The sequence below is a fragment of the Thalassophryne amazonica genome, chromosome 11 (genome assembly GCF_902500255.1).
Source record: "Thalassophryne amazonica chromosome 11, fThaAma1.1, whole genome shotgun sequence".
NCBI classification, from domain to species: domain Eukaryota; kingdom Metazoa; phylum Chordata; class Actinopteri; order Batrachoidiformes; family Batrachoididae; genus Thalassophryne; species Thalassophryne amazonica.
In genome coordinates this window covers 71,464,703-71,485,484 of record NC_047113.1, presented here as the reverse complement: position 1 = coordinate 71,485,484, position 20,782 = coordinate 71,464,703, and the positions used below count along the sequence as shown (strand labels likewise).

The 20,782-nt window shown below is 40.4% G+C and overlaps 1 protein-coding gene across 1 annotated transcript in view; it reads right to left on the bottom strand.

Annotated features, from left to right (window-relative positions):
• Positions 1-4,765: 4,765 nt before the first annotated feature.
• Positions 4,766-20,782, bottom strand: part of egf (epidermal growth factor) — a 54,293-nt gene continuing 38,276 nt past the window's right edge. Inside the window, exons 15-18 of the mRNA XM_034180957.1 lie at positions 18,680-18,844; positions 7,736-7,838; positions 5,048-5,317; positions 4,766-4,834 (exon numbers count right to left, since the gene is read on the bottom strand). Of these exons, the coding sequence (XP_034036848.1) occupies positions 4,766-4,834; positions 5,048-5,317; positions 7,736-7,838; positions 18,680-18,844 (607 nt within the window). The remainder of the gene's footprint in view (positions 4,835-5,047; positions 5,318-7,735; positions 7,839-18,679; positions 18,845-20,782) is intronic.

Genomic DNA, 20,782 nt, shown 5'->3' with positions numbered 1-20,782 from the left:
AATAAATTGACACTGGGCCCAATTTCATCTTTACCTGAAGACTGATGCGCTGCTTTTTTTGAGTGGGGTGCTAACCTATCTGTTAGCTCTAATGGAAGCCAATATATAGATAAGTGTGTCTGCCAGGAAAATCAATATCGGTTTGACCCGTGATGGTTTTTGAGTTAAAGTGCTTTGTTTTCTGTCATTGCCTTGAAACAGAGGCTGTGGGTCCTTCTATTAACAATCACCAGTCAACCTTGAGACAGGGACTGTGACAGAAATGGAAGCGGACAGACAGGGTGGTGAGTGGCATCATGGGAACCATCATCACTCGAGCGTTAGATTTGGTGGAGCACAAGAAAGTTCTTCAGCGAGGAGCGATGGCATGTAATGAGGTACAGGCGGGCAATGAAATGCTGAAGTAATCTATCGATGATGAGAAAAATGGAAGGTAAAGAACAACAGCTTAGCAGGTGTAATAGTGCCAGTAGATGAAGTGTAGTTTTTAAAAATTCATCATGTGGTTGGTGTGCATATAGATATGCAAATTTAATGAAACATTTGTGGATTACAATTTTTTTTTTTCCTTTTTAATCCCTGCCAGCCGATAGGCCAAGTCGAGAGGGTGATATGATTTACGTTTTGTTGGTCAGTGCAGATGTGCATCCATTCATCACATTTCACTTCAACATGATAATCGTGTGGTTAAAAAGTTGTGAAATTTGGAACACTTACTGGAGACAGTCGAGGTCTTTTTTTTTTTTTCCACCAACAAAGTTTCATTTCTAGACCTCATGTGTTGGCTGTAGCACCAACAACAGGTCAAATTTAAAGGTGCCTAAAGCTGTGTTCACACCGGGCGCGACGCGAGCGACAGCGGCGAGAGGTTGCCATGTAATCCCTATGGAAGTCGCGCTCGGTGTGAATGTGGCTTAAGTCTGCAGCTTTTAAACTGTAGACCCAAATTTGGACGCTCAAATACCGTTTGATTTCTTCGATCAGTGCACCCTACGATGTCAATTTCTGCCATACCAGATTTTCTGTGATATTTGATGTTATGCTCAAGTCTAAAAACGTTTCACAGGACACTAATTTCATCCATCACAGCCAACTGAAATCAATGCAAATGTTGCCAAATATGAAGGGAGTTCATATCTCCGCAGCATTTTAATGTATCAATCCCACTTACTGCTTGGATTCAGATCCCCACTGTGACAAACTGCAATCAAGATTAGACCTCCTCCATTAAAGAACAAACTTCAATAACCAACACTTTGTGTAATCTCAGGAGCATTTTCCATCACAAAGATTGATTAAGTGTTGGGGGCCATCAAACTGTATGATTTGGGTGAAATGTTGATATGATGGAATGTTTCAGAGTTACCGTTGGTAAAATTCCTTGCGCGTGCACGTCAAAGTTGGTGGGAGGTACTCGGTCATGTATCCTTGTTTTATTTGTGATTTTTGCTGATTTTTATAACTTTTAGTATTTCTTGACAGAAAACCATGGGTAGTATTTCCATCTTTTGTGTGTGTGTGTGTGTGTGTGTGTGTGTGTGTGTGTGTATATACACACACACACGAGGTCTATTAGAAAAGTATCCAACCTTATTTAAAAAAAAAACATGGATTTGAATCACGTGTGCTTGCGTGAGCCAACCTTGAACCTTCATGCGCATGCGTGATTTTTTTCACGCCTGTCGGTTGCGTCATTCGCCTGTGAGCAGGCTTTGAGTGAGGAGTGGTCCAGCCCTCTCAGCGGATTTTCATTGTCAGGGAAATGGCTGAGAGACTGCCGCTTTGCTTGATCAAATTTTTTTTAGAAACTGTGAGGCACATCCATGTGGACACCATTCGAGAAATTCAGGTGGTTTTTGGTGAAAATTTTATGGGCTTCAAAGACATTAAGGGATGTTACTGTCCCTTTAAGGACGGCCCACAGCAGCTGTGGGGCGCGTCGCGCTCCAGCTGCCATCGACAGGCTGAGCGACCATTTCATTTCTAAACGGCTCGCTCTGTGGATCCATGACCATCGTGTGCAATTTCTCTGGTTATCACAAGAGCTGAACATCAACTATTTTCCTGCAGATTTCACTTTTAACAAGAGATTTTGCCATGGAAAGCCGAGTGGACGCTTCGCGCGTCACGATGGATTTGCTGCTGGACCGACACAAAACCACCTCCGTTTTGGTCTCACAGGACGGCTTTGAGAGGGCGTTCAGACAGCTGTCGGTGGTTATTTCAGTCGAGTGATTACCCAAGAAATTGTGGACGAGCCTGGACATGCCAGAACATGTTCTGTGACGCTTCATCACGGCGTTGCGTTGCGCGTCGCACGTCTGTCTCAATTTGCTGAAAACGTGCTGATGTCCACGTCTTTTCACAATTCCTGTGCTAGTCCAGACGACGTCCCGGATAAAACACAGTGTCCAGTTTGGAAATGAACGGCACATTCCACTTTTAACGAGGAGTTTTTGTCATGGAAAGGAGCGGACGCTTCGCGCGTCACGACGGCAAGAGAGACAAAGAACACCTCCGTTTCAGAATGCCAGAAGGACAATCTGGGACATGCCTTTCAGTGCTTACCAGTTGAGTGAGTATCAGAGAAATTGTGGAGAGCTGGACATGTCCCAACTTGTCCTTCTGGCACTCCGAAACGGAGGTGTTCTTTGTCTCTCTCTTGCCGTCGTGACGCGCGAAGCGTCCGCTCCTTTCCATGACAAAAACTCCTCGTTACAAATGGAATGTGCCGTTCATTTCCAAACTGGACGCTGTGTTTTATCCGGGACATCGTCTGGAGTAGCACAGGAATTGTGAAAAGACGTGGACATCAACACTTTTTCGGCAAATTGAGACAGACGTGCGGAGGAATTCTGCGCGTCGCGGCACCCGCGACGTGCAAAGCAATGCCGTGATGAAGCGTCACAGAACATGTTCTGGCATGTCCAGGCTCGTCCACAATTTCTTGGATAATCACTCAACTGAAAAACCACCGACAGCTATCTGAACGCCATCTCAAAGCCGTCCTGTGAGACCAAAACGGAGGTGGTTTTGTGTCGGTCCAGCAGCAAATCCATCGTGATGCGCGAAGCGTCTGCTCGGCTTTCCATGACAAAATCTCTTGTTAAAAGTGAAATCTGCAGGAAAATAGTTGATGTCCAGCTCTTGTGATAACCAGAGAAATTGCACACGATGGTCACGGATCCACAGAGCGATCCGCTAAGCAATGAAATGGTCGCTCAGCCTGTCGATGGCAGCTGGAGAGCGGCGCGCCCCACAGCTGCTGTGGGACGTCCTTAAAGGGACAGTAACATCCCTTAATGTCTTTGAAGCCCATAAAATTTTCACCAAAAACCACCTGAATTTCTCGAATGGTGTCCAGATGGATGTGCCTCACAGTTTCTAAAAAAAATTTGATCAAGCAAAGCGGCAGTCTCTCAGCCATTTCCCTGACAATGAAAATCCGCCGAGAGGGCTGGACCACTCCTCACTCAAAGCCTGCTCACAGGCGAATGACACAAGCGACAGGTGTGAAAAAAATCGCGCATGAAGGTTCAAGGTTGGCTCACGCAAGCACACGTGATTCAAATCCATATATATATTTTTTTTTAAGTAAGGTCGGCTACTTTTCTAATAGACCTCGTGTGTGTGTATATATATATATATATATATATATGTGTGTATATATATATATATATATATATATATATATATATATATATATATATATACATACATACATACAGTTACATGCATGCTGCCGTTATTAACAACGCAGAGTTTGTCAGACCATTTTTTTCATGAGAATAATCGTTCAACTATTTGGGGATGTTGGGATTCTATTTATAGTACAGGGGCACAAAAAAAAATTCCCAGAGCAATTACAGGAAAATGCTGAATGTGGCCTGTGTTTCTCTACATGTTAAAGCTGTAAAAACACGTCACAAATGAAATGGCACAAATCATCAGTATGAAAGCTTCACTTTCCAAACCTTCAAACTAAATCATCTGTCAGTGGGAAGCCTTTATCTCTTATGGCATAGTCAGGTCTACCTACAGTGCTGTAGGTACTCTCTCTGAGAAAACAAATAAACATTGTTCCTTTATACATGTATATTTGTATAAAATTTGACAACACTATTGTCAGCCTAATTGACCAAAAAATGGCCATACAATTGTAGCTTTTAAACTGAGTTATCTGTGTTCATGATGTTTAAATTCAGAGCATATTTTGCTTCTTCTCTTTCAATCATTTTCGTTATTCCCAGTCAATAGAAATGTGGGGTTTGCTGAGTATTTTAAGATTTGCTATAGTTACTGGGATCTCAGTAGTGTATGAATGCTATTACTTTTGGCGATTATCACAGTAATGTTTCTCAGGTGTTCCACTGCCACCTGTACATATGTAATTTGCAGCATTAAGACTGTGTATCCACTGGTTCCTGAGATATGGCATAGCATCTGCAGAACATCCACCCAGATGGATGAAGAGACTAAATATTATGACATTTATTTATTTATTTTTGGTCTGTTATTAAGTAGGCTACCCCACATTCTCAAGGTAACACTTGTTAACGGCCCATTCACACTGTGACTGTTAGCCTGGTGTTTGCTGACCAAGAGTGAAAAGTTGCTTTGACCAGCGCCAAGGTTCACCAGACTAAGCTAGCGGCACTCAGGCAGCGCTAATGCTCGCCCTGGTCACAGAAAATTTTCAGTATGCTTGAAATCATCTACGTTCATGCTAAAATGCTCCTGCTTTGTCACCTCTGCTAGTATGATGTTACTGCTCCAGTCGCCTCCACTGGCCAACATCGGAGGCTTGACTGGATGCACCTCCTCTTCTGGATACCTTGGGAATGACAAAATATGTAGAAATAAAAAGAAATGTGAAGGAATATGTAGAACCTTCCTTGATACACCAATAACAAGCAACACAATCGCAGACGTCAAGTTTATATAGGTTATGTCTTGATGCCTCAAACGCTGAGGTGATGAAACCTGTGCACCAAATTGTTTTTTCAAGATGTATATTGCACAAAAAAAGGTGTTCAAAGTCCAATACTGTGACATTCATGTCCAAGATGAGTGTATGTAAACTTCTGACCATAGCTGTGACTGTACAGCTGTATCGGTCTCTGGTAAAGTCGGAATCAGGGGATTGTGGACTGTGATTTGGTGAGGGATGGTGTTGGTTCTGAGGTCCTGCAGTTTGACACTTCTCTTGCGTGACGGTGGGTGGATTTGGTCGTCTCCGTGGCAGACACCGCGGAACACTCGTACCTTCGGTTGTGTTTTGACGATGCTCCCACCTCTTCAGACTTGCAGTTATCACCTGAACACAGAGCAGATTATTTGGAACAAATAGCTGCAAGTGATGTGCTGGTGTTTTTGTTTTGTCCTTTGATGGGGAAAACAATTGTAACATGCAGCAGATAAAGTTAGCATTATTTGGGTTTCAGCACCCCCTGCTGGCGGGAGAAGGCATCCTACCAGATTACAAACGGTGGCTGCAGGGCAGTGCTCTAATTCTGTCAAGAACATTTGTGAGCGTGGGTGCTGATGCTTTCGCACTGAGGATTTGAAGTCAACATTTGACCATATATCCTAAACGTTTCTGATGAGGGTGAGGTGACGGTTTGTGGCTGCCAGTCACATTATTTTATGATTGGTGCCCTTGTGATGTTAACACAGTCAAGGGCAAAGTCTGGCTGTAATAAATAACATTTAGAAACCTAAACATGCAGTACTGTGCAAAACCTTTGTCAAAAAATGCACCGTATGTTAGTATAAGTTGCACCTGCCAAAAAATGCCTCTTGAACAGGAAAAAAACCCATGTACAAATCACACCGGGGTATAAGTCACATCTGTTTCTGTGTTAGGAGCGCTTTAATTTTAGAGTTTTGTGCATTGTTGCCGTCTTTTTTCCCATTATTATCATTTATTATTGCAGTTTGTTTAATTTAGTGCTTTGCTGGTGTGGCGCCTATCCCAGCAGTCCTAGGGCATGAGGCGGGGTTCACCCTGGACAAGACGCCTGTGTGTCACAGGGCCACGTTTAAACAGACGAACACATGCACACCTACGGACAATTCAAAGTCTCCAATCTAACCCGCATGTCTTTGGACGTGGGACGAAGCCGGAGCACCCGGAGGGAACCAACGCAAACACGGAGAGGACATGCAAACTCCACACAGAAAGGCCACAGGTGGGAACTGATCCCATGACCACCTTGCTGTGAGACAACAGTGCTAACCACTAAGCCAATGCATTTCCCTGTTTGTTAAAAACTAAAACATGTTTTTACAAATGATCTGGTGTGTCAAAGGTCACCATACTTTAATGTCTTTGTCTTCAGTATATGCCTTTGTCAGTTAGTGATGTACAAGATGATCATATTTATTGTTTTTTGATTGATTGTCTGCACAAGCTAGCTGATGGATGGACTGCCCTACCTGCTGTTCAATTTTTTTTACTCCACTGTTCGAGCAGGAAATTTTGACTTGTGGCAGTTTTTATTACATAATATTACAAAGAATTGGAGAAGAATGAACACACACATGAAGTCACTTAAAATGACAGGTGGCCACATGTTTTTGCAACAACAAATTTCACACTTGGGCCATTTTGGATGTGTCCTTCAGTGACCTCTCTCAAGATCACATGCAGGAATTGTGTCTAAATGGTCACAGCCGGTCTGATCCTTTGGAAAACTGGCCATGTGCAAAATAAAGGGTTATTGTGACCTCAAATTGTCATTTGTGCAATAGGCTTGTGAATTTAGTCATGATTTTTCGAACAGGCATTTGTTTTTCATGGTCAAATCTTCTTTCAGCAAACACAAAACAATTTACCACACAATTAACATAATTTACCAAATAATAAATGAGTCATTTGTTGTGATAAAGATGCAGTAAGGTTGATGAATTTAAGTACCTGTTTCTGAAGAGCATGGTGGACAGATGGTTCTCCTGGAACAAAAGTCCTCTTCCTCGTCGATCTTTTGTCTCACCACACAGAACTGCAGATGCATACAGTAATTTGTAACTAAGATAATTTATAAATGATCTGACTGGAAAATCACTAATGGCCCTTGGGCAAGGTCCTTACTCCCCGAGTTGCTTCCAGTGTGTAGTGAGTACCTTTAATGGCAGCACCCTAACATCGGGGTGAATGTGAGGTATCATTGTAAACCACTTTGAGTGTCTGATGCAGATGGAAAAGTGCTATATAAATGCAGTCCGTCTACCATTGATGACGTAGTATAAGATAAGGGTAGAATGATATAAGTATGTAATTTTTTCCTGCTCCTTTTTGGAAAGAAAATTAAATATTTATGTTGTTGAATATTTTATGTTTTTTATCCTACCCCCAATTATTTTTTGTTTTTTCATTTTATATAATATATATATTACTGTATGTACTGTTGAGTGTTCAAAGTAAACTCACTCTAATCCAATCAAAATTAAATGACATGAATTGTGATAAATATAAAGTTTTTTTTGTTGTTTTTTTTCTCCATGCCTGGGTTGTTGCCATGCAGGACCCAGGGCGGGTCCGTGGCGTTGTGGAAGAGCATGTATGTATCTATATATGTATTTATTTCTTTATTTTATTGATTTCATTTGTATAGCACCAAATTGCAACAAAGTTGCCTCAAGACACTTCACACAAGTGAGGTCTAACCTTATCAACCCATCACCAGTGCATGCTCCCAGACTTGACTTGAGTGTGTTGGCGATGGTGGTTTACCTGAGGTCTGCTGGTGTTGATGGTCTCAGTCATGTTCTCATCCGTCACACTGGTCTCACTCACATTATCCACTGATGGCTGTTTTTGGAAAAATCGTCTTGTTCTGCAACCATGAATGTACAAAGGTTATCTGTAGAATAACCTTCCTCTTCACTGGTTGTTTGATTTCAAAATCTTCTGTCCATTTTGGCCTGAAGCAGATTCAGTGGGTAACGTCACACACTGGAGGTGTGGTCCTGTGCATCATCTCGTGAACCTGCGTGGGGCCTTTGATCGTCAAACCGTCTGTGTGAACCTTTCTCACTTTTATTTGATTGAGCATAAGAGATGCTGGAGTTGATCTGTTTTTCTTAAGATGTTTCTATTGCAGTTGAAGCTTCATTGCCAAAGTAAAAAAAAAAAAAAAAGTGCACTTGCAGTGAAGTGCAAAAGGCAATTTGAAGTGAAGCTTTTGGTGTCTGTTACGTTTCCACTGGGGTCATACTTCAGCTGCTCCATTTTGTTGCTGAGAAATGACCTATTTTGATGTGTAATTGCTGTAGAACAAGCTAAACCAAGCATGTAATTGAAAGTGTGCCGTTTGCACAGGGGAGCCAGGAGGACAGACCTGGGATGTCGTCACCGGAGGGGGGGGGGGCACTTTGTGAGTCAAAAGCATGGAGGGTGCCCACGGCCTCTTACATAAGCCGCATAAACTGCAGTAAAACAAATCAGCCACTTAGAGACACCTGAGATGGAAACAAAGGCGACGGGGGGCGGTTGTGGTTTTCTCTACATTATTCGTTCCACCGTCAATCAATCAATCAACTTCAATCAACTTTTTTCTTATATAGCGCCAAATCACAACAAACAGTTGCCCCAAGGCTCCATATTGCAAGGCAAGGCCATACAATAATTATGAAAAACCCCAACGGTCAAAACGACCCCCTATGAGCAAGCACTTGGCCACAGTGGGAAGGAAAAACTCCCTTTTAACAGGAAGAAACCTCCAGCAGAACCAGGCTCAGGGAGGGGCAGTCTTCTGCTGAGACTGGTTGGGGCTGAGGGAAAGAACCAGGAAAAAGACATGCCGTGAAGGGGGGCAGAGATCGATCACTAATGATTAAATGCAGAGTGATGCATACGGAGCAAAAAGAGAAAGAAACAGTGCATCATGGGAACCCCCCCACAGTCTACGTCTAAAGCAGCATAACCAAGGGATGGTTCAGGGTCACCCGATCCAGCCCTAACTATAAGCCTTAGCGAAAAGGAAAGTTTTAAGCCTAATCTTAAAAGTAGAGAGGGTATCTGTCTCCCTGATCTGAATTGGGAGCTGGTTCCACAGGAGAGGAGCCTGAAAGCTGAAGGCTCTGCCTCCCATTCTACTCTTACAAACCCTAGGAACTACAAGTAAGCCCGCAGTCTGAGAGCGAAGCGCTCTAATGGGGTAATATGGTACTACGAGGTCCCTAAGATAAGATGGGACCTGATTATTCAAAACCTTATAAGTAAGAAGAAGAATTTTAAATTCTATTCTAGAATTAACAGGAAGCCAATGAAGAGAGGCCAACACGGGTGAGATATGCTCTCTCCTGCTAGTCCCCGTCAGTACTCTAGCTGCAGCATTCTGAACCAACTGAAGGCTTTTTAGGGAACTTTTAGGACAACCTGATAATAATGAATTACAATAGTCCAGCCTAGAGGAAATAAGTGCATGAATTAGTTTTTCAGCATCACTCTGAGACAAGACCTTTCTGATTTTAGAGATATTGCGTAAATGCAAAAAGGCAGTCCTACATATTGTTTAATATGCACTTTGAATGACATATCCTGATCAAAAATGACTCCAAGATTTCTCACAGTATTACTAGAGATCAGGGAAATGCCATCCAGAGTAACGATCTGGTTAGACACCATGCTTCTAAGATTTGTGGGGCCAAGTACAATAACTTCAGTTTTATCTGAGTTTAAAAGCAGGAAATTAGAGGTCATCCATGTCTTTATGTCTGTAAGACAATCCTGCAGTTTAGCTAATTGGTGTGTATCCTCTGGCTTCATGGATAGATAAAGCTGGGTATCATCTGCGTAACAATGAAAATTTAAGCAATACCGTCTAATAATACTGCCTAAGGGAAGCATGTATAAAGTGAATAAAATTGGTCCTAGCACAGAACCTTGTGGAACTCCATAATTAACTTTAGTCTGTGAAGAAGATTCCCCATTTACATGAACAAACTGTAATCTATTAGACAAAAATGATTCAAACCACCGCAGCGCAGTGCCTTTAATACCTATGACATGCTCTAATCTCTGTAATAAAATTTTATGGTCAACAGTATCAAAAGCAGCACTGAGGTCCAACAGAACAAGCACAGAGATAAGTCCACTGTCCGAAGCCATAAGAAGATCATTTGTAACCTTCACTAATGCTGTTTCTGTACTATGATGAATTCTAAAACCTGACTGAAACTCTTCAAATAGACCATTCCTCTGCAGGTGATCAGTTAGCTGTTTTACAACTACCCTCTCAAGAATCTTTGAGAGAAAAGGAAGGTTGGAGATTGGCCTATAATTAGCTAAGATAGCTGGGTCAAGTGATGGCTTTTTAAGTAATGGTTTAATTACTGCCACCTTAAAGGCCTGTGGTACATAACCAACTAACAAAGATAGATTGATCATATTTAAGATTGAAGCATTAAATAATGGTAGGGCTTCCTTGAGCAGCCTGGCAGGAATGGGGTCTAATAAGCATGTTGATGGTTTGGATGAAGTAACTAATGAAAATAACTCAGACAGAACAATCGGAGAGAAAGAGTCTAACCAAATACCGGCATCACTGAAAGCAGCCAAAGATAACGATACATCTTTGGGATGGTTATGAGTAATTTTTTCTCTAATAGTCAAAATTTTGTTAGCAAAGAAAGTCATGAAGTCATTACTAGTTAAAGTTAATGGAATACTCAGCTCAATAGAGCTCTGACTCTTTGTCAGCCTGGCTACAGTGCTGAAAAGAAACCTGGGGTTGTTCTTATTTTCTTCAATTAGTGATGAGTAGAAAGATGTCCTAGCTTTACGGAGGGCTTTTTTTTTATAGAGCAACAAACTCTTTTTCCAGGCTAAGTGAAGATCTTCTAAATAGTGAGACGCCATTTCCTCTCCAACTTACGGGTTATCTGCTTTAAGCTACGAGTTTGTGAGTTATACCACGGAGTCAGACACTTCTGATTTAAAGCTCTCTTTTTCAGAGGAGCTACAGCATCCAAAGTTGTCTTCAATGAGGATGTAAAACTATTGACGAGATACTCTAACTCCCTTACAGAGTTTAGGTAGCTACTCTGCTCTGTGTTGGTATATGACATTAGAGAACATAAAGAAGGAATCATATCCTTAAACCTAGTTACAGCGCTTTCTGAAAGACTTCTAGTGTAATGAAACTTATTCCAAAGGCATTTGAAACATCAGTCAGTCAGAGCTGCGTGTCGTCAGAGCGAGCTGCAAAAAGTTTGTACCTGAGTTTTCAGAGGTGGTGTTTGTAGTTGCCATCTGCCACGCCGGTGTTTGCCAACCCTGACAGTGGGAATACCACCTCAACCGGCAACTTAGCCCCGCGACTGGACAGCAACAACGTCCGAGGCCCGCCCAACGTGGTGAATTCACTGAGGCCGCGCGCTGCGTCATTAAAGCCGCGCGTCACGAGTGCCACTTCTCCGAGGCCTCGTGCAGCCACCGTGGATCCATCAGCGCGGAAACACCGAGGCCGCGCGGCACCAGCGCACTGCAGATCCATCCCGGTGACAAACAACGCAGGCTGTTAACATCGGCGATCGACAAGCTGCTCATAAGCTGACCATGGGGCCTAAGAAGGTTCTGACAGCGGAGGAAGGTGATGATATTAAAAAATTTCTGGACTTTCTATCAGAGGAGATTTCTGTTGTGAAGCAGCAACAGAAATCAATCATGGATCTGGTGGAGGAGGTGAAGGCATTACGGCTCCAGAACGCCGAGAAAGACCGGCATCTGGTGCAGCTGGAAAATAGAGTGGCTGAATTGGAGCAGTACACCAGAATTAACGACGTCATCATCACAGGTCTTCACATCAAACCACGGTCCTACGCACGGGCGGTAACAGATGAGAGCGGAGGGGAGCCCAGTGAACAGGAGGTCAGCTCTGTGGAAAAACAGGTTGCTGATTTCCTCCTATCTAAAGGTATAGAAATGGATTTAAATAACATTGAAGCGTGCCACCCTCTGCCCCGGAGAAATGACGGTGATAAACGAACCGTCATCATGAGATTCATCAACAGAAAACACAAAACAGCACTGTTAAAACAAGGAAGAAAACTGAAAGGGACAAACGTATTCATCAATGAACATCTCACCAAACGGAATGCCGACATCGCCAGGAAAGCACGCTTCTTGAAGAAACAGGGAAAAATCCAGCACACATGGACTTCAAACTGTAAAATATTCATCAAACTGAACGGATCACCAGAACAAGCAAAAGTCATGGCAATAAGGAACATCGAGGAGCTGGACAAATATGAACAATAGTGTTTCTTAAAGCGAGAATCTGGACAAATATGACCAATAAGGTATGAGGACACAAACACATCACAACACCATGACACAGACCAGAGGAACCTATTCATCTACTACCTATTCATCTACATCTGGAGACAAGAAGGATATAACTCAAAGGATTGCTGATCATGGAAAAGTAGAACTGAGAACATTTAAATACACAGACCACAATGTACTGGACTTGGAGCACGATATAGACCCGGACAATAATTTCTTCTCAAATATCAATGACAGTTGTTGCTATTATACAGATGAACAGTTTAATCGGATCATTAGAACGGATAACAAATTATCAATAATCCATTTCAACAGCAGAAGTCTATATGCAAACTTTAACAACATTAAAGAATATTTAAGTCAGTTTAAAAAAAATATGTAACATAATTGCTATATCAGAAACATGGATCAATGAAGATAAAGGAATGGATTTTGAACTGGATGGATATGAATTTAATTGTGTAAACAGAAAAAATAAGAGTGGAGGAGGAGTGGCTGTGTATGTGGATAAGAACATGGATTATAAAATAGTAGACAATATGACAACTGTGATTGATAACTTATTAGAATGTATAACTATTGAAATATGTGAAGAAAAAAGCAAAAATGTATTAGTCAGCTGTATATATAGAGCACCAGGATCTAGTATTGAAACTTCACTGACTGTATGGGAAAAATGTTCTCAAAAACTAATCAAAAAACTGTGTTCATTTGTGGTGACTTAAATATTGATCTGCTCAATCCAAATAAGCATAAAATAACAGATGAATTTATCAGTATAATGTACAGTATGAGTTTATATCCAAAAATCACCAGGCCAAGCAGAATTACATCCCATAGTGCTACCTTAATTGATAATATATTCAGCAATGATATTGAGAATAACACTGAGTGGATTATTAATCAATGACATTAGTGATCATCTACCAGTTTTCATCGTTTATAATAGAAACCATCGGCGGAATCAGCCAGAGGAGAAAATAAAATACAGGCGAGTGCGGACAGAGGAAAACATGAACACACTAAAGAAGGATTTACAGGAGCAAAACTGGGAAAAGGTATACAGTGAAAGTGATGTTGATAGTGCATATGAAACTTTTTTACAAATATTTACCTCATTATATGATAAAAATTGTCCAATTAAACAAGACTACAGAAAACAAAAAATCCAAGCTCGACCATGGATGACGAAAGGGTTACGAAATGCATGTAATAAGAAAAATACACTGTATAGAGAATTCATAAAACTAAAGACTAAAGAGGCAGAAAATAGATATAAGAAATACAAAAATAGATTAACTAATATTATACGGGTATGTAGGAAGGAATATTATAGTAACATATAATAACAAAAACAATATTAAAGGAATATGGGATATATTAAATAGCATTATCAAAAATGGTAATAAAAAACAGAGTTACCCTCAGTATTTCATTGATAATAATGTCAAGAAGGAAAATAAGGATGAGGTAGTCAACGGTTTTAATAATTTTTTTTGTAAATATTGGACCAAGCTTGGCAGAAAAAATTCCCGATTCCCAATCTGAGGATTGGGATAATAATCTTATAGAAAGAAATCCCTGTTCAATGTTCCTCACAGCAGTGGATGGAAATGAAATTATAGACATTGTGAATAATTGTAAATATAAAACATCTACCGATTTAAATGAAATTGATATGGTGGTGGTAAAACAGGTCATTGAATGGATTGTAGAACCATTAACATACATCTGTAACTTATCATTTCAAACCGGTAAATTTCCCAATCAAATGAAAATAGCTAAGGTTGTGCCGCTGTATAAGACTGGGGATAGACACCACTTCACAAATTATAGACCTGTTTCTTTGCTTCCACAATTTTCCAAATTATTAGAAAAGTTATTCAATAATAGATTAGACAAATTCATAAATAAACATAAATTACTTACTGATCGTCAATATGGATTCAGAGCACATAGTTCAACATCACTTGCATTAATAGAATCAGTTGAGGAGATTACAAACGCCATAGACCACAAATTACATTCAGTTGGAATATTTATAGACCTTAAAAAGGCTTTTGATACAATTAATCATGACATATTAATCAATAACTTGAACAGTATGGGATTAGGGGTTGGTGTTGCACTGGGTGAGAAGCTACTTAAGTAACAGAAAACAGTTTGTGAAGTTGGGGGAATATACATCATCATGCTTGGACAATGCTTGTGGCGTCCCACAGGGGTCAGTATTGGGTCCAAAACTTTCTAATTTATATAAATGATATTGTCAATGTTTCCAAAATATTAAAATTAGTATTATTTGCAGATGACACAAGCATTTTTTGATCAGGGGGGGATTTGCAGGAGTTACTGAGGAGGATCAGTATAGAAATGGGAAAATTGAAAATATGGTTTGACAGAAACAAATTATCATTAAACTTAAGTAAAACAAAATACATGTTATTTGGCTATTGTAATACAGACATACAGGTTCAGTTACAAGTCGAGGGGGTAGATATTGAAAGGGTACATGAAAATAAGTTTCTGGGGGTGATAATAGATGATAAGATAAACTGGAAGACTCATATAAAACATATACAAATTAAACTGTCAAGAAGCATTGCAGTTCTAAATAAAGCGAAACATATTCTGGACCACAACTCACTCCGCATTCTTTACTGCTCACTGGTTTTACCATATTTACAGTACTGTGCAGAGGTATGGGGTAATACTTATAAAGGTACAACACAATCACTATCAGTAATGCAGAAAAGAGCTATAAGAATTATTCATAATACTGGCTATAGAGATCATACAAATCCACTATTTTTACAATCCAAATTCTTAAAATTCACAGACTTGGTTCATTTTCAAACAGTACAAATTGTGTATAAAGCAATAAACAATTTACTTCCAGCAAATATTAAAAATATGTTTTTTTAACAGATCAGGGGATTACAGTCTGAGGGGGAAATTTAATTTAAAGCATCAGTGGGCACGAACAACATTAAAAGGTTTCTGTATTTCTGTCTGTGGGGTGAGGATGTGGAACAGATTGGGAGTGGGGCTCAAGCAATGTCCAAGCATGAACCAGTTCAAACAGCGGTACAAAAATATGTTTTTTTCTGGGTATAGGGAGGAGGAAGGGTAATGAGGGTTAGGGTGTTTTTGTTTTTTGCTTCGGCTTGTAAATATATAGTATTTTGTATGTAAGTAGGTATGTGTAGGTGTATATTTATGTTTGTGTATATATATGTGTATATATGTATATGTGTATATATGTGTATGTATATGTGTATGTATGTTGATGTGTGTATGTATATATGTGTATGTATATGTATATATATATATATTGATATCGGTTTAGGTGTGTAGGAATCTATGTGTATATGTGGCAAAGGGTATTACTGGTTGTGGGGAAGAAGGGGTAGGGATAAATAAGCTGATGCTTCACCCTACCCCTTTTCGGACATGTTGGGTACACAGTAGGAACTTTTTTGTTGTTGTCTTTACTGATCTATCTTGTAATTGTTGTATCAAATGTTCGAAATAAACAGTTTTCATTCATTCATTCATTCATTCATTCATTCATTCATTCCCACTGCAGGGTAGTCCATCAGGGTAAATGTAAATGATATTAAAAAATGATCAGACAGAAGGGAGTTTTCAGGGAATACTGTTAAGTCTTCTATTTCCATACCATAAGTCAGAACAAGATCTAAAATATGATTAAAGTGGTGGGTGGACTCATTTACTTTTTGAGCAAAGCCGATAGAGTCTAATAATGGATTAAATGCAGTGTTGAGGCTGTCATTCTCAGCATCTGTGTGGATGTTAAAATCGCCCACTATAATTATCTTATCTGAGCTAAGCACTAAGTCAGACAAAAGGTCTGAAAATTCACAGAGAAACTCACAATAACGACCAGGTGGACGATAGATAATAACAAATAAAACTGGTTTTTGGGACTTCCAATTTGGATGGACAAGACTAAGAGACAAGCTTTCAAATGAATTAAAGCTCTGTCTAGGTTTTTGATTAATTAATAAGCTGGAATGGAAGATTGCTGCTAATCTTCCGCCCCGGCCCGTGCTACGAGCATTCTGACAGTTAGTGTGACTCGGGGGTGTTGACTCATTTAAACTAACATATTCATCCTGCTGTAACCAGGTTTCTGTTAGGCAGAATAAATCAATACGTTGATCAATTATTATATCATTTACCAACAGGGACTTAGAAGAGAGAGACCTAATGTTTAATAGACCACATTTAACTGTTTTAGTCTGTGGTGCAATTGAAGGTGCTATATTATTTTTTCTTTTTGAATTTTTATGCTTAAATAGATTTTTGCTGGTTATTGGTGGTCTGGGAGCAGGCACCGTCTCTACGGGGATGGGGTAATGAGGGGATGGCAGGGGGAGAGAAGCTGCAGAGAGGTGTATAAGACCGCAGCTCTGCCTCCTGGTCCCAACGCTGGACAGTCACAGTTTGGAGGATCCAAGAAAATTGGCCAGATTTCTAGAAATGAGAGCTGCTCCATCTAAAGTGGGATGGATGCCGTCTCTCCTAACAAGACCAGGTTTTCCCCAGAAGCTTTGCCAATTATCAATGAAGCCCACCTCATTTTTTGGACACCACTCAGACAGCCAGCAATTCAAGGAGAACATGCGGCTAAACATGTCACTCCCGGTCTGATTGGGGAGGGGCCCAGAGAAAACAACAGAGTCCGACATTGTTTTTGCAAAGTTACACACCGATTTAATGTTAATTTTAGTGACCTCCGATTGGCGCAACTGAGTGTCATTACTGCCAACGTGAATTACAATCTTACCAAATTTACGCTTAGACTTAGCCAGCAATTTCAAATGTCCTTCGATGTCGCCTGCTCTGGCCCCTGGAAGACTATTGACAATGGTTGCTGGTGTCGCTAACTTCACATTTCTCAAAACAGAGTCGCCAATAACCAGAGTTTGATCCTCGGCGAGTGTATCGTCGAGTGGGGAAAAACGGTTAGAGATGCGAACGGGTTGACGGTGTACACGGGGCTTCTGTTTAGGGCTACGCTTCCTCCTCACAGTCACCCAGTCAGCCTGCTTTCCCGACTGCTCGGGATCTGCCAGGGGGGAACTAACGGCGGCTAAGCTACCTTGGTCCGCACCGACTACAGGGGCCTGGCTAGCTGTAGAATTTTCCACGGTGCGGAGCCGAGTCTCCAATTCGCCCAGCCTGGCCTCCAAAGCTACGAATAAGCTGCACTTATTACAAGTACCGTTACTGCTAAAGGAGGCCGAGGAATAACTAAACATTTCACACCCAGAGCAGAAAAGTACGGGAGAGACAGGAGAAGCCGCCATGCTAAATCGGCTAAGAGCTAGTAGCTACGCAACCTAGCGGATTCCTAAAAACACACAAAGTGAATAATGTGTAAATAATTTAGAGGTGATTCAGCAGAAGGAGTGCCCCAATCAAGGCACCAAACAGGCCATGAAGCAGCACAGGAAACGCACGACAACAGCGAACGCACGACAACGGTGCTAAAATAAAATAAAAATAAAAAAAAATAAAAAAAATAAAAACGAAAGCGTTAGCAAGCTAGTTAGTTTGCCAACGCTGATGAAAGTTAGCTGATAAAAGTGCTCCGTCGCGATGTTTCGACCGTTAGAGGTCTTCCTTAGGCGTTGGAGCACAGTAAAAAAGTAAAAAAAAAAAAATAAAAAGGTAAAAAAGTAAAAAAGTCTTGAAAAAGACTGTTAATTCAAGTCCAAAGCAGCAGGTAGCAGTCTCTGTGTAAACAGTCCCAACAGAGAGCCAAAATTCTGATGCAATCTCCAACCTGGATAAATGTTGAAAGATATTTCCTTTCCATATGTTTCCGCCGGTCATGCTGTGACCCCGACATTACACATTTCATGGCACTTTAGTTTTGATAGACACCAGAATTGCGATCGGCTCATTCATTTCCGAGCTATGCTTCCAGCGTGCGTTCGAGACAATGCGATACTGCTTATGGCATTTCTGTAACGCACCCACAGGGACACACACCAATAGTTTGACTTTCCATCAGTCAGTCCAGGTCAAAGATCCATCTTTTTCGCCTCGTGTTGCGCCTTAATTTCATCTGTTTTTTCCACATCAGATTCAATTTATTTCATTTATAAAGCACCAAATTACACAAAGCTGCCTCAAGGCGCTTCACACAAGCAAAGTCTAACCTTACCGACCCCCAGAGCAAGCACACAGGAGACAGTGATAAGGGAAAAACTCCCTTTGATGATTTCAGGAAGAAACCTTAAGCAGACCAGACTGAAAGGGGCAACCCACTGCTTGTGCCATGCTACTGACACAATTGACAATAGTTTCTCACACCTTCATTAATCACTCCTCCTCCTCCCCCTTCCCTCTCACCTGTAGCAGTAGGTGGCACATACAACAATGAAGAGCAGGGTGATGAGGACCACCATGCAGGCGGCGATCAGCACGTTTCTCCTCGTGACTTCTTCAGCCTGCTGAAGCTCCCACCACTCCAAGTCGTTGAACTGACAGCGTTCTCCCATGTAGCCTGATGCACAGCTGCAGCAGGTCGACATCACAAACAATAAATAAATATATTAACACATTAAAAGTGTAGACATGTTGAAATCTAGGTCATCTAAAGTACCTTAATTTCTGTTGTTTATGGCAAAATTGCAGCTATTTTTATAGCTTGTAAAGTTTATTTAATACTGCATTTACACATAACGACGACAAGTCACGAATGCCACAGAGTATACATTCTTGGCCGCTGATCACAAATGTGATGATTCGGGGCAGAGGCGTCAGTTGTCCTCATGAATTGCTTCACCCTGTTACCATTTGTTACGATTAGTGGCACGTGTTGTTGGCGAATTATCAGGAATCATTACACATGGTCAAGAATAATGTTGTGTGCTGTTCCACGCTATTGCGCGTAATAGCGCATCTGTCATGTTGTGCATGAGGCAAATTGTCTCCACACATACACCCATATTCATCCAACCGTCAGCTGCTGAGCAATTGAGATCGCTCCAGTTTGCTCTTCAAAATCTAGATTAATCCACAGCAGAAGAACTTTGTGACTGCATGCTTAGTTGGGCTCTGTGCTGTGGAGTGGCACAGATATATATAAAATATAATATATATGATATATAATTAAGAATCCTTTATTTTCATACCAATGAACAAAACTGTAGTGGTGCTGAAGACCATCTTCATGACTTAAACAATAAAATAAATCAAAGCGGATTACACCTTTAAGTATAGCTACAGGTTCTTTTAAGCAGAAACATTTTCAGTTCATTGTTGGCTGTTTCAGGATTTCGTTTTTTTGTTGTTGCATACATCAGGAAAAATAATATGCTCACAAAAGAGCACATTTAAAAAGAATAAGATGAGGAAGCCAATTAATTAAACAAACCAATTAATTAAACATGACATGATGTGAAATTCTGCTTTGGAAAAAATATATATCAGTGAAAATTCATCACAATATAATTAACTGCATGCATGTACAATTTGATGTACAATACTGTGCAAAACGTTTAGGCACATTCCGTTTGAAGGGTCTCTAAGTCATGTAAGGACGACGTTGTTTGTCAGTATGAAAAGATTTAATAATCCCTAAAGGCACTGTATAAACTGTACTAATGACCAAAACTATAATCCAGTCTCAAGAGACACATCATGTGGCACCACTTTTAATCATGGAACAATAGCGCCATCTATTGTTCATTAGGTTGAATGAATGAGTCCAGACACCAAAAACATCCACAGGGTTTTTTTGGTTCTTCAAATATGAGTTTAATACTAAAATGAGATTTCAAATGTTGCTTGAAAAGGAAAATACTTAAGAGATGTCAGTTCTCTTGATGAATCTGAGCTCATTTAAATCGGCCATATGTCACCTGAACTTCATTATATTTTATAGAACAATATGATCTGTCTTAAAATAAATACACACTCATTCTTCTACTGCAGAACAGATCAAATCGTTATAGTTTCTAGATCAGCAGAAGGAACCGTCTGGTCGTAAGAGGGTAGTAGACTGTTAAAGGAGAAATGCAATGTTTTTTACACAGGCTTTATTTTTAGATATTTAAAGCTCATCTCTTCATTTGGGACAAAAATGAATTTAATCTTTGCGGTATTGATTTAGAACACAAATACTGTCCCGGGATAATGGCTGTATAATGTTACTGTTATTTGTACATAATTAGCATGCACAACAACGTGCATGCTAATTATGCATGCACGTTGAATCACAGTTTGTGCATCATGATATTTAGCAAACTGCGATACATGCATTGTGATATTAAGCAAATTGTGATAGGTCCATCGTGATATTTAGCAAATCGTGATAGGTGCATTGTGATGGAAGAAGGAAACATCTGGTCATAAGCAGTAGACTGTTAAAGGGGAACTGCAACGTTTTTCACCCTGGGGCTCTATTTTTAGATGTTTCGCAGCTCATCTTTTCACTTGGGACAAAAATTA